Raw genomic sequence first — 14,544 nt, forward strand, 5'->3', positions numbered from 1 at the left:
ATGACTGACTGCCACTATTATTGTTATTATTCAGAAGGGGGAAAAGCTTTAAATATATCCCCAGTAAAAGTCAGTATGCAAAGAAATAGACTATTTTTACACTCCTTAAATATCATGTTGCTAATTTCAATGCAATATTTTGCTGTCTTTGGAAATACCTGAAATCCCACAAACATTTATTTATAAAGATGAATAAGACAATGGCTGCCTCCTCTCGAGGAGTTTACAACCTGTTGAAAAAAAAGGAACTCATACCCTAATGAGGAAAGTTCACGGCAAGATGTGGTTAAGTGCTAAGAGAGCAGAGTGGACCAAGGGAACACAGAGTGGGGAGGGCACACCCTTGTCTTGCTTCTGAAAAACAACCGAATCTGGTTCTCCGACATCCTTTCCTCATGGGTGAGTTCATACCTTCAGAGCTCTTTCCATGGCTGGGGACAGGGCACCAGAGAGAATGTTTCTGACCTTTCACAGTTGCAATGCCCAAGACTAAAAGAATTGTGTTTACCAGACTGACCTCAGCTGTGTCTCCCCTACCCACCCCCAGCTGCCTAATCCTCCAACTGGATGTGTTCTGTTGAGGTGACAGTCCCTAAGACTCCACAGAAGCAACAGGCACATTTCTTTACTATCTCCTTGATTTGGGGGTCAACAGCACATGAGACTTCTCATTCTAATATATGAATGAGGAAAGCAATTGAGTCGTTTGAAAAGTGATGTTGAAATGCCATTAGTGAATGTATAGTGGCCAAGAGGGTAGAAGTCTCAGGGAGGCGTCTTTTGTTCAGTGTTTAAGAGACCCTCCAGAAAGGATAGAAAATGGAGCAGGCTGTTGCAGGAGGTCGTGAGTTCCACCTGCAGACTGAGATACACGGTACTTTGTCAGGATGTTGTACATCTGTAGACTGAATGAGAATGGGACCAGATGACTCTATGACCTTTTCCAACTCTCAGTTTCTACAAATAAAGAATGAGATGACCAAGGAGTTAAGACTGAGGTCATTAGTACCACTGTTTGTCACGACAAATAAGTCAGGGTGCAGTGTGACTAAATTTGGACTTTCTGGCTCCTGCCTTGCCTTCCATGTCTGAGGGACAATCCCTCTCTGTCCCCTTGTCAAGTGGGACCCTCCTGAGAGGGAGTGAAGCCAAGATACTAGAGACCAATGGATATGGCAGGAGACCAAAGGAGAAAGAAGGAAAACAGAGAAGAGAGAAGGAGAGGCAAGAGAAGGGGGGAAAGGGAGCCTCAGCAACAGAGAAGGCAGATTTGTTGTCCACTGTGCTTCCCGGGTGGCTTAGTGGGAAGGAATCCACCTGCCAGTACAGGAGACACAGGAGACATGGGTTTGATCTCTGGATTGGGAAGATCCCTTGAGGTAGGAAGTGGAAACCCACTCCAGTGTTCTTGCCTGGAAAATTCCATGGACAGGGTAGCCTTGTGGGCTGCAGTCCAAGGGGTTGCAAAGAGCTGGACGCAACTGAGCACACATATGCTTTGCCTCTCTTCCCTTCCCTGGAGCTCTTTGTGTCTTCCATGGTGACTTTCCTACCTTTATCTTATCTGTTTAGTCTCTATTTTCTAGGATTGTCTTAGTAACATAATTTTTTAGTTTCTGACTCCTAGAATCCTTGCTCCTAAAGTAGAGAGGACTTTAGAAATCCATTTGGTCCAAGCGCTTGGAAAATATTATCCCTCCATTTGCCAGATGAAGAAGTTGAACCCATAGACATGCCCAAGTCACTCAGCTAGTACCAAAGGAACTTAGACTCCTGGTTTCTTGTCTGCTAATAAAACTCCTTTTAAATGTTGAATTTCTTTTCTTGAATTCAGAATACTCAATGGCTACTTTCCATGTTCCCTAGGTTTATTTCCTTATTAAAACTTTATGAAATATTTCACTTATACAGAAAAGTTCAGGAAAGGATAGCCATATACCCACCGTTGGATTTGGGGATCTTTTTTGTGCTCTGAATCTGACCACAGCTAACATTTTTCAGCTCATTCAAAACCAAAATGGATCTGTTTCCAAAGAGCAAATCCAAAGTACTCTAATGACGGATGTGAACCCATACCAAGGAAGTGAGTATGATGAACAAAACGACCACCCATTTGGTGTATGCCATGTGCCTAGTGCACTGTCTGCCCATGATCACCGACAGCAGCGGTCCCCGACCTTTTTGAAACAGCAGGGACCAGTTTTGTGCAAGACAGTTTTTCCATGGGGGTTCCGGGATGATTCAAGCGCATTACATTCATTGTGCACTTTATTTCTATTATTATTACATCAGTGCCACCTCAGATCATCAGGCATTAGATCCCAGAGGTGGGGGCCCCCTGACCTAGATCTTAAGTAGTAGTCAGGATTCAAACCAATATCTGGCTAATATTTCAGTCATTCAGTTATTCTTTCAACAAATATTTGAGTGTCAATAGCAGGACATTGTGCTAGTCCTGAGGACACAGTGACAAAGTCAACTACTGTCTCTGCTCTTACTTTTTTGGCAGAGGAAAAGGGGGCATAGAGTACTATTACCTAATATGGCGGTTTAGAGAAGCTGAATTCCAAAGAATAAGTATGAATGAGTCAGCAAGGATGGAAGAGCACGAGCAAAGAAATGCCAGTCTGAGAGAGCCTCCTGGTGTGGAAAAGCCCTTGGCAAGTTCAAGAGCATTTGGCAGGAGCCTAAAAGAGGGCGAGGCAGTGGGGCAGGATAGGTGAGGGAAGGCTGGTGGGATGGGCATGGCCAGGCTGTGCAAGGGCTTGTCGGCTGCAGGAAGGAGTCTCAGGTTTAATGGGTAGCCAATGAGATTTTTTTTTTTTTTTAAACCAGAGTGTTTTTTAAAGCTTCCTCGTGTTTTATAAGATCACTCTCACTACTAAGGGAGAGGGAATGGATTAGAGGAGTCAAGGACTGGAGCACAGAAGCCAAATAAGAGACCAGTACAATAAGCCATGTGGGATGATGGCAGCTTAGCTAAGTGTGGTAGAAAAGGAAAGAGAGAAGACTAGTATTTAAGAGCTATTTAGGAGGCAGACTTGACAGTGTAGCAGAGAGTTCAGGCTGTGCAGTCACACTCATTCAGTGTGAACCCTACTACGCCCTGCCTGGTGGGGTGCAGTGTGTATGAATACAGCCACTGGGGAGTTCTTCGGTTTGCATCTTGGTTCTGTGTCCTTGGGCAGATGGCGCACCAACTCCTCACAGACACACACACACACACACACACAGAGCCAATGCTGAACCACAGAGTTGAAGAGGGTGCTTTACACAAGTATCAATGTGCTTTTGCCTTTCTTACAGGTCAGACCTTGCTACACTCTCCCCCCATTCCCACTCCTGCAGGATTTCTGAAAACACATCCTCCAGCAACTTTAGCAGTAACAAAGAAACGGAATCTGAGGTGAGGACCTTGCAGCTTGTGGGTTTGGTCTTCGTAACCACAAAACTGATGGCTTTTAAATTATTACAGTATGAGAACATCAAAAAGTGTTCTGCTGAAACAACTTGCACTCAGCACTAACATAAAGACACACAGCCTGAGCAGCCACATGGTTTGTGTTATTCCTAAATTGGTTCCCAGGGAAATTTCCTGGACAAAGTGCTTTGTGGGTGGTGCCTCAGCTATAGGATTTCCCAGTGTGCCGTTCACAAGTTTGTTCCAGTGACGCTGGGGTTAGAGCTGCCAGCAGTCTTCTGTTTTCAGTCAGGTCGCTTTCAATGTCGCCACAAGCATGTGCCACATCCCTGTGTGCCCCTCAGTGGCTACGGGCCCTAAATCCCCTTCAGTGCCCCTCATCCCAAGAGTCTTTCTTCCTTCTCACAGATCTCTTCTTCCACAGCAGGGAAACAGCCCAGCAGGTTGCTGACCTCATCCTCTGATTCATGCTCATCAGTCACGTGTTTATCTTTTTTTCTGTCCCTTTCTCTACAAAATATATTCCATCTCACACTGGTTTCCTAGGAAACCAGTTCTCAAAAACAGAAATAGACTGGGTGGAAAACAGAATACTCCAAAAATTCCACTTTGCAATGTTTAATAATGAGATAACCCAATTACCAGGAGCAGTAGTAAATTTTTGTAACCAAAATGTGTGGACTTTTCCTCTGTAGATTTTAAACTCGTCTTTGGATCATGCCCTAAGGACAGCAACCATTCTGAAACAAACTACTGATCAAATGATTAGAACTATTGCAGAAGATCTTGCCAAAGTACAAAGATGGAGGAAAAAGTTGAAATACTAGTTTGACTCAAGGCAACCAAGGATTAAAAAAAAAATGCAGAGAAAACTTGGTCTTCCCTCCAAAGGTATTTTACTTATTATACAACTTATGAAGATGACTTTCTAGAGAAAACACCAAAATTGCAAGAAATGGGGGACACAATTTTTTTTAAAATGGACCTCTGATTCTTAAAAATCAAAGTCAACACATATTTAAAAATAAATGTTACTAACTCATAATAAAAGAAATGAAAACAGTAACATATACTTTTACCTGTCAGTATGGCAAAAACTAAAGTTTGGAAAACCCAGGCTGTGTCAGGGAAGATGGGGGAGATGAGTGCTCTCATATACTGCTGATAGAAGTACATATTAGTGCAACTCTCTTGGAAGGCAACTCTATAATTGCTACCAAATTCTACAAATTCTGAAGTATTTACTTTCTGAGCAGCAATTCCACTACTAGGATTTTGCTTTATAAGTCATTCAAACAATATGTCACATAATGTGTATGAGGATGGCCACTGATGGGAAGGGCTCACAAATGGAACACATCTAATACCCTCTATGATAATTCAAGAACAATGACAGTCAGGACTTCTCTGGTCACCCAGTGGCTAAGCCTCTGAGCTCCCAAAACAGGGGGCCTGGGTTCGATCCCTGGTCAGGGAATTTGATCCCACATGCCTCAATTGAAAGATTCCTGCATGCTGTAACTAAAGATCCTGCATGCTGCAAGGAAGATCAAAGATCCCACATGCGGCGATAAAGACTTGGAGCACCCAAATAAAGGTGAAAATCAAATAAAGGTGAAATTTAATTTCAAAAATGACAGTCATACAGTTAATACTCTGCAGCCACTGAAAAGAATGAGGTGTATAATCTGTAAGATAGTGAAGAAAAGCAAGCTAATAAGAAATATGTGTGACTTCATTTGTTTTTCAAAGAGCATATACATTTTCTGGAAAGATACACAAAAATATTCAGTGGGCTTCTAGGAAATTCAACCGGAAGCCTCAAGAGAGGCTCTTTACTTTTCATTTACTTTCAGTACTTAATGAAATTCTTATGATTGTTTTATATATTATTTACTTAGAGATCTCCTGAAGTCAGAAATATGGAAAAATAACTGTCCTGGATTAATGAAATTTACCTAGGCCAAAACTGCATGCAGGGATTAAGCCCTGATTTGCTGCTTTTAAGGACTGACGCTCAACCTCCATAATGAGAGAGGAGCGGTTTACTGGCTCTCTCCCTCCTTCCTGGGACTCAGTGAGTGCATGCGTGAAGTCGCTCAGTCGTGTCTGACTCTTTGCAACCCCATGGACTGTACTACTTAAACTTTTGGGGATTCAACCCTCTTTGAGAATTTGATGAAAGTTAGGGAGCCTCCCTGCCCCATGCTCCTCTAAAAGTGATATGAACATGCATGATTTTGCATACAATTTTTAAAAGTTCGTGCAGACCTGAAGCAAATCCATGGCATCCAAGTTAGAAGGGACTGCCACAAATGAATGTCCCTTACACCACAAATTAACCTTTATAGAAACTTACTATTGTAATTATTTAAAAATATGACCCATCCCTGCCTTATTAAACCATATTCCAAGTGTAATTTATATTTCCTTGATGAGCATCATTATAAACAATCACCGAATCGTCTAATCCAAGAAACAGAAATCGGGCTATGTCCTTAAGGAATTCTGGAAGAGAGCTAGACTCTGATTTACAAGGATAATTTTATATTTACTGACTCAATAGTTTTTGGCTGTCTCCTCCCTCATGAGACTTCTTTGATAGATCTCTTCTAATTCTGCTGCAATAATAAGCCAGAAGAACAAGCTTCTAAAGTAAAAGTAATTGTATCTAGGACTTCCCTGGCAATCCAGTGGTTAAGACTCTTCCAATTCAGGGGGCACAGGTTCAATTCCTGGTCAGGGAACTAAGATCCTGCATTTTGAGTGGTATAGCCAAAAAATTAAAAAAAAAAGTAATTGTGTATCGAATGCTGAGTCCAGGGACTCAGCAGCATGAGTGGGACTCTTGGTAGAAGGCATTTACTGTCTGAGTTAACTATTAGATTTTACACATGAAAATTCATCTAACATTCCTTTCAATTGTAATCTTAGTGAATTATTTAAAATAGACCAAATTCATACTAAATAGGAATATATATTTAATAACCAAAATGTTGCTTTGGTAGTAGAACTTTTACTGTGGGAGGAACACATTTCTTGTTCCTTTGATTTTAAAAGAAATCCACCTGCATCCTGAAGGGACTCACAAAGGGTACAAACACCTATAGCAGAACCGAGTTATGGAAGCATCACAAGTTACCAAACACACCACCAGGATCTGGCCCGCTTGGACTTAGCTCAAAGTCAAGAATTTTTGTGAACTGCTGTTTTTATTTACTTTTTGTGAATATGACTGAATGATATGAATCCACTACACTTTACAAACCAAGTACATCTTAACAGGAAGCAAAAATGTGCTTCATAGATTGTGAGTCAATCATTTCAGTTAGGAGCAACAACAAAAGTGTTTTTCAGGGTCTTTGTACCAAAATCTGCAAAAAAATAAAAATCCCCAAATCTGGGTGGGGAATCAGTTTATATTAGGAATTTATGTCTAATGACCTTACATCTTCAAATTCAGTAAGAAATTCAAGAAACAAAGGGGTGTCTCCAACTCTAAGTCTAAAATGTATATGAAACGTAGGCTTACAGGATCTCTTATCAGAGTGACAGGACACAGGGACCACTAAGGTCTGAAGTGACTGAATGGACCAGCGTTTGCTGTCATCACACTCTTAGTTCCGTTTGTCACAGGGCATTGGATTAGTGCGGATCTGTTCCATACACGTACTAACCCTGGACAGATAGCTAGCAAGGCATATGAAGATCTCAGATAAAATGCAGACACCAAAAGATTAGCCTTCTCACTGGCAGTGTACTGTTCTCACGCTCAGCATTCAAAGAAAGCTGTTTATTAGACTGGTGGTTGCCAAGGAAGAGGGGGTTGGAGGAGGGACAGAGTGTTGGGACTGGCAGATATAAGCTTTTATGTAAAGCATGGATGAACAACAAAGTCATACTGTATAGCACAGAGAACGATATTCACCATCCAAAAGAAGTGTACATGTATGCACAATTGAATCATTTTGCAGTACAACACCACTAACACACTGTAAATCAACTATACTTCAATTAAAAACAAACAAAAGTTTATTAATGTCAAACCTTTCCTCTCCACATATACATGTCATCCAGGTTAAATTATATAAACTTTTTATACTTTAGCTTTCCTAAGCTTTAAAATGGAGATGATAATAGTGCCTATTTTCAAAGGATTAAATGAGAAGATTAAATGATGTAATATAAGCACTTAAAAACTGCCTCACATATAAAGCATTTGCACATTATTTTATTAGCATTACTTAGTAAAATAGCAAGTTCTGAAATTAATATGTCAAAATAGTAACTTTCCTATATATAAAAAAATTCTGTCTGAAAAACATGATAGAAGATCCAACTTACGTGGAACCATGAAAAATACCATGGTGATACGCAATACCTGTATAAAGAAAATAATGATTCTTAAGGTTGTATTTTCCCTGAATTAACCTATAAGTTCACTATGAACCTAATGAAAATATCAAAATAACTTTTGATATTAACAAAATGATGCTAAAGTTCACTTTTTAAAAATGTAATACCCAGAGAATTTCTGAAAAAAATAATGGTAATTCTGGTATGGGTGGAATAGAGATTATGTCCACTTATTAACACAACCTGAATTAAAATAGGGAGGGACTTCCCTGGTGGCCCACTGGTAAGACTCCACGCTCCCAATGCAGGGAGCAGAGGTCCAATCCCTGGTTGGGAAACTATATCCCACATGCCCCAGCTAAGAGTTCGCATGCTCTAACCAAAACTCCCCCATGCAGCACAAAGTTCAAAGATCCTGTGTGCCACGACTAAGACCCAGCACAGCCAAATAAAATAATAATGATTAATACATTAGAGGGACTTCCCTGGGGGCCCAGTGATTGGGACTTTACCTTCCAGTGCAGGGGGTGCAGGTTGGCTCCCTGGTTGGGGAGCTGGAATCCCACATGCCTTGCAGCCAAAAGGCCACAACAGAACTGAAGCAGTGTTGTAAAAAATTAAAAAAAGACTTTAAAAAAGCGGTCCACATTAAAAAAAAAAAATCTCTAAAACGGAATAAACTGGAAGATTGGGATTGACATATATATTCTACTAAATATAAAATGGATAACTAATGAGGACCTACTGAATAGCACAGCGAACTCTGACTTATATGGGAAAAGAAGCTAAAGAGTGGACAGATGTATATGTATAACTGATTCACTTTCCTGCACACCTGAAACTAACACAGCATTGTAAATCAACTATACTCCATAGAAATTTTAAAATATAAAATAGAAGAAAATAAAACAAACTACAAATCAATAAAAAGAATGTAGAAACAGACCAAAATTCAAACTTAGTTTATGAGCAAGGTATTTCAGATTAATTGGGGAAAGAGGGATTGCCCAATAAAATTTGGTATGGTATCTATTTAGAAAGAAATAAAAATGGATCTCTGTTAACTACTGTATCAGTTAGGGTTCTCTGAAGGAATAGAAACTCCTCTAGTTATTTTAAGAAGAGAGTGTTTTAATATAGAGAATTTAGTCCTTAAAAATCATGGGAAAGCTGCAGGGGAAGAAACTTGGGACTCTATTTTTAGTCTCATGTCATATCACAATCTGACCCAGGGAACAGGAAGGTAGTGCCACCAGCTGCCTCACAGCCATGAGGCAGGTGACAGACACTAAAGCGCGCAGTCTGGTTGCTACAAACAACTGTAGCTAGGAACTTACCTGTCCACTGGCACAGCCACAGCAGATGGCCTCTGCCTTTCTACCTTCAAAATCCCGACCAAATGCAAATATAAAGACAAGCAGAATCTAACCTGTTCAGAACCCCACTTACCTTTTGAGTCTGAAAAACTTCCTTTTTAGCTTTTCATCCCTTGTTATATGGAATGGGGAGGCATGGGACATAATGCCAAATGCTAAGAGACAATATCTAGCATACATTCTCATACTAAAATCAGTTTCGGCAGGATGGTGAGAGTTACCTATGAAAAATAAAATGAACCCATCAAAATGCTCTAGAAGATCAATGGGTGAATTTACAACCTTAGGTGCAAAGATAGCTCTAAGTACAATACAAATTTGGGGGCCATAAAGGAAAAGTGATAGATTTATCTAAATAAAAATTTTAAATGGTGGTATCAGTATTTTAAATGCACAAACATTTTGACAGCTATGTCCTCACTAGAAATTTACATTAAAGAAATATTTGTGTAAGTTTGCAAAAGTATGTACCCAAACAATGCAGCAAAATTCTTTAGATAAGTGATATATAAAATTAGGGTCCATTATATGACAGAACATGACGAGGCCAGGTAAAAGGAGAGATTGGGAATGGAGAGGAGAGGTTCCCTTTGTGTAACACATGTACACCCATATCCTCACATTATCCAACCTTATGCAAAGACTACATCATTATCATCTAAGTCAAAAGGAGTTACCTTGGTGGAAAGATTAGGATACATTCTTTTCCTTCTTTGTAATTCTCTTAGAAATTTAAAGTTTCCCAATATCCCCATCCTCCCCGCCAAAAAACAAAGATAATTTTTGTAAGTATGAATTTATTTTCTTAAAATGTTCATGATTATTTGTTTGATAATTTAAACATTTCAAAATTATATAAAATTGTGTTTTTTAGAAATATCTGGCAAGACAGTAAATGCTGTAAAATATTTCAGTTAATGATTGAATTACTTTACATATAAAAGAAGTCATGAATTTCAGTTGAAAGAAAAACTGCACTTTTAGGAAATCATTCTATTATACATACAAATTTACAGTTTTCACTTTTATAATCTTTTCATTTAAAATTGTTTCCCCAAAAACTATATTCCTGCATAAGACAGACAAGTATCTAATAAGTAATTAGTATGTACACAGGTAGGCTGTGAAAAATTAACCACAACTATAATATATTCTGTTCCAAAGCTGAAAACATTTCCTTTTAGAAAGCATTTTAACATTTCTTCTCATCATCCACAAAGCAGCAATAATATTTAAATTAAAAATGGCAAATCCAATGATACGTAATCATAAACAGTCCCTTAAGAAACACATCTGAAAGTCATTATTCCTTAAAATATTTACACTGTTTAAATTACATGAAAGCAACAATGTCTTGATCTATTTTAGCTGAACAAATTAATAAGAATCTCTAAATTGCTCCCCACCCAAAATGTTATTCATCTTTAGTAAAGGAGACTTTATCCTTGGGCTTATTCAGCATCTTTATATCATCCAACAGTTTTCTGGGTGTTAAAATATGCGTGGATCCTGGAAGAGGAAAGATAAATCTTCAGAGGCCAGCAGTCAAATCAATTTTACCTGGCTAACTATATTGCCTTGTCCTTCAAATATACAAAGTGCAGTAGCTTGAGGCAGCTTAACAAAATTTCTGTAGGCTGCCTTCCTAAACTACAATATTTTAATCCTTCCTCTTCACTAAGCACACTCAGTAACCCTTCACAAACAGTGCCCACTACTATATTTTGTACTGTAGTTACCAGTTTGTACTATATATTGATACACTGAAGAGCAAAATCGGAGGTTAGCCTGTCCCCCTGACAGAACAGCAAGAGTCACCGTGAATTCAATCACAGAGAACTGTTAAGCAGAACCACAGACTGAAGCTTGATGTACAAATGCGGCATCTCCACACATCAGGAGAGTCTAGGTATCAGTGGCTTTGACTGAAATTCTTAAAACTAAATTCCATACGGGCTCGGCCAACGTCAGGTCCACAGCCACAAAAAGTTTCAAAATATTTCTGTAGTAGAAATAAATGTTTCAAAAAGTATTTAATCATGAAAGCAAGAAAAGGATAGGATGAAATATTTTAAAGGATATATTTAATGATATTTAAAGAATGCAATATTCCTGAAACTCATTCTCTCAAATCAAAATTGTAATTTTAAAAAATCATCAAAAGGTCAACCAGGAAAAAACTGGTACATCAGATAAAACACACTGATTCAAAAAATATTTTTTTGCACTCAACAGTTTAGTTCTAAATGTAAATTACAAGATAAAGTTTTACATATATATTTTTGCATCTAAGAGTTTGTTTTAAAAAAATAGACAAAAGGAAAACACAAGTCTTACCAATAATAACTTCACAGGACTTATGTGCCTGAGAAACTTCATAAGCACAACGCATTTCAGAGTATGTAATCCCTCCAATCACAAAAACAATCAGCTTAGACCCATTTTTTCGATCCTCTAAATAATTAGTTCTGGGTTTCTGCCGAGCACTAAAAAAATAAACATGAACACGTTAAAAATATTTCCAAAGCCATACTGTTTGTAGTCTTTAAAAGAGCCTAACTCAGGCAAACTCAAATTTGGCACCAACTGCACTGATTTTCGGAGGAGGCAATGGCACCCCACTCCAGTACTCTTGCCTGGAAAATCCCATGGATGGAGGACCCTGGTGGGCCACAGTCCATGGGGTCGCTAAGAGTCGGACACAACTGAGCGACTTCACTTTGACTTTTCACTTTCATGCATTGGAGAAGGAAATGGCAACCCACTCCAGTGTTCTTGCCTGGAGAATCCCAGGGACGGAGGAGCCTGGTGGGCTGCCGTCTAAGGGGTCGCACAGAGTCGGACATGACTGAAGCAACTTAGCAGCAGCAGCACTGATTTTAAGAAAATGACTTAACTATGGTATGACTGGAGCACCATGAGCTAGGCAGGAGAGCCCCAGTTAAGTTCAATTTTGATCTGAGAGAGTTTGGACAAATGACTCATAATCTAGCTTAGCATGTTGACCTATAAAATGGAGCTATGTGTGTGTGTGTGCTCAGTCATGTCCAACTCTTTGCGATCCCATGCACTACATCCCACCAGGCTCCTCTATCCATGGGATTTTCCAGGCAAGAATATTAGAGTGGGTTGCCATTTCCTCCTCCAGGGGACTTCCCAACCCAGGGATCAAAGCTGTGTCTCCTGTGTCGCCAGCACTGCTGATGGATTTTTTACCTCTGAGCCATGTGGGAAGCCCCAAACAGAGCTAAGGGCCTGTCTTATTTATTTCAGATAAATACATAGTATACCTGGAAAGTCTATGACTTACTGAAGTTAAATAAAAGCAGGGCGGGTTGCATTGAGACAGTAGTAAGAGTTTTAAAGACATAGAGGAGGTGGGGGAAGCCCAGGTACTGATTTGGAGCTAACGTGGTATGGGCATGTCCCTTGCTGGAACTCGCTGAAGTACTGAGACATCCAGACAGGAGATATCCAACACATCTGCACGCCTGTGTTCAATGCAGTTTTAGTCACAACAGTCAAGATATAAAAATAACCTAATGTCCATCAATGAACATATTGACCAAAAAAAAATTGTGTATATATATTGTAGAATATTGTTCATCCTTAAAAAAGAAGCAAATTCTTCCATCTGCAACAACATGAATAAACAGGGAGGAAATTATGCTAAGTAAAATAAGGCAAACTCAGAAAGACTGCATGATCTCACTTATATGTGGAATCTAAAACAGTCAAACTCGCTGAAGCAGAGAGAAGAATGCTGGTGGTCTGGGAAGGTGGGCAGGGGAAGAGAATGAGACAATGTTGGTCAAAAGGGCACAAAATTCAACCATGCAAGATGAGTAAGTTCTAGAGATCTAATATAGAGCGTGGAGACTATAGTTAACAAAACCACACTGTATATTTGAAATATGCTAAGAGGACAGATTTTAATTAAGTCTTCTTGCCACAAAAAAAGAAAGGAAAGAAGGAAAATGGTAATTATGTGTATGTGGAGGTGATGGATATATTAACTAGCTTGTGGTGATTTCACAATGTATATGTATCAAAACATCAAGCTGTATACCTTAAACATATGCAACACTATGAAATCAATTACCTCAATAATGCTGGTTAAAAAAAGGAGCAATGTGGGTTCCAATTCTGATTCTGCTTCTTTTTAATTCTGTATTATTTTTAGCAAGTAACTTAACCTCTCTCTAAACCTCAAGGGTTGTTTTCAAGATTAAATGCAAAAAAAAAAAAAAAAAAAAAAAAAAAAAAGATGCAATAATATACAGAAGACACTGTATGGAATCTGATACTGGGAAACCACTGAATAAACAGCTGTTATTTCTACCTCCTCCCCCCTTAGAATGCTCTAGATCTGCATTGATCAAGATAGTAGTCACTAGCCACATGAGGCAATTTAAACTTAACTAAAATAAAAAATTCAGTTTCTCAGTCACACTAGCTACATATCAAGTGCTCAACAGTTATATATGGCTAGTAGTTATAAACAGGACAGTGAAGATAAAGGACATTCCATTATTGTAAGAAAGTTCTATTGGGTAGCACTGCTTTAAGTCATAAAAATCACTATATTTGTTCCCATACCCCACGGGTAAAAATTCTGAGCTTTTATTTGAAAACTAAGTATTTTAAAATAAACATTTATGTAATCTATTAAAAATATGTCTAAATTATATATGTGTTCTAGTAAAATAAACCTTCTCCTTTTCCTAGTGTAAGAATAATATCCAATGTATTATCTTAAACTCACTTTGGAAACCATATTCTAGATACCTCTAAGACATACAATATAGGATATCATGGTAAACTTTTAATAATGTTCTCAGTCTAGCCTTTTGGATGGTAATTTCCATCTGCCATTGTAAGGAATGACGAGATAATAAACAACAGAAAAAGTAAAGAGATTTAGTAGCTGGTTTTGAAAGGTGAAAGAGGAACAAGCCACATTCTTGGTTTCCATACAGAATAAATCAAGGACATACTAAAAGTACAACTGTGGTTTAAAAATGTCCAAAAAAGGCAAGATAAATCTAGAAAGCAAAAGAAAAACCAGTAATATTTGCTCAAAATGATTATGTGATTCTAACAATTTTTAAACTTCTGAATAGAAATTTCAGGACAACAGGATTACATTTAATGTGTTTCATATGTGTGTCTAAGACACTGTAATAGTTGTATACTGTGAAAGACGCATAAATGATTATATCTCCGTATCCTAGAACTCTCACTCCAGAAACCACCTAGAAGCTCCTGTTAAAATAAGAGCAAACATCTGTTTAAAAGCATAGCTGAAAGATGCACATGCAAAACCTCTCTGAAGGTAACTCTCTCGATCCTGGGTACTGAAATAAGCTCAGAATCCAAAACAACAAAGCA

At 38.6% G+C, this 14,544-nt stretch overlaps 2 protein-coding genes across 2 annotated transcripts in view; one reads left to right on the top strand and one right to left on the bottom strand.

The window, feature by feature from the left end:
- Positions 1–5,004, top strand: part of AKNAD1 (AKNA domain containing 1) — a 45,001-nt gene extending 39,997 nt beyond the window's left edge. Inside the window, exons 14-16 of the mRNA XM_055587099.1 lie at positions 2,002–2,083; positions 3,307–3,406; positions 4,117–5,004. Of these exons, the coding sequence (XP_055443074.1) occupies positions 2,002–2,083; positions 3,307–3,406; positions 4,117–4,248 (314 nt within the window). The 3' untranslated portion in view covers positions 4,249–5,004. The remainder of the gene's footprint in view (positions 1–2,001; positions 2,084–3,306; positions 3,407–4,116) is intronic.
- A 4,929-nt stretch (positions 5,005–9,933) lies between these two features.
- STXBP3 (syntaxin binding protein 3) overlaps positions 9,934–14,544 on the bottom strand; it is a 50,919-nt gene continuing 46,308 nt past the window's right edge. The window contains exons 18-19 of the mRNA XM_055584900.1: positions 11,491–11,639; positions 9,934–10,662 (exon numbers count right to left, since the gene is read on the bottom strand). Of these exons, the coding sequence (XP_055440875.1) occupies positions 10,568–10,662; positions 11,491–11,639 (244 nt within the window). The 3' untranslated portion in view covers positions 9,934–10,567. The remainder of the gene's footprint in view (positions 10,663–11,490; positions 11,640–14,544) is intronic.

The sequence above is a fragment of the Bubalus kerabau genome, chromosome 6 (genome assembly GCF_029407905.1).
Source record: "Bubalus kerabau isolate K-KA32 ecotype Philippines breed swamp buffalo chromosome 6, PCC_UOA_SB_1v2, whole genome shotgun sequence".
Lineage (NCBI taxonomy): Eukaryota > Metazoa > Chordata > Mammalia > Artiodactyla > Bovidae > Bubalus > Bubalus kerabau.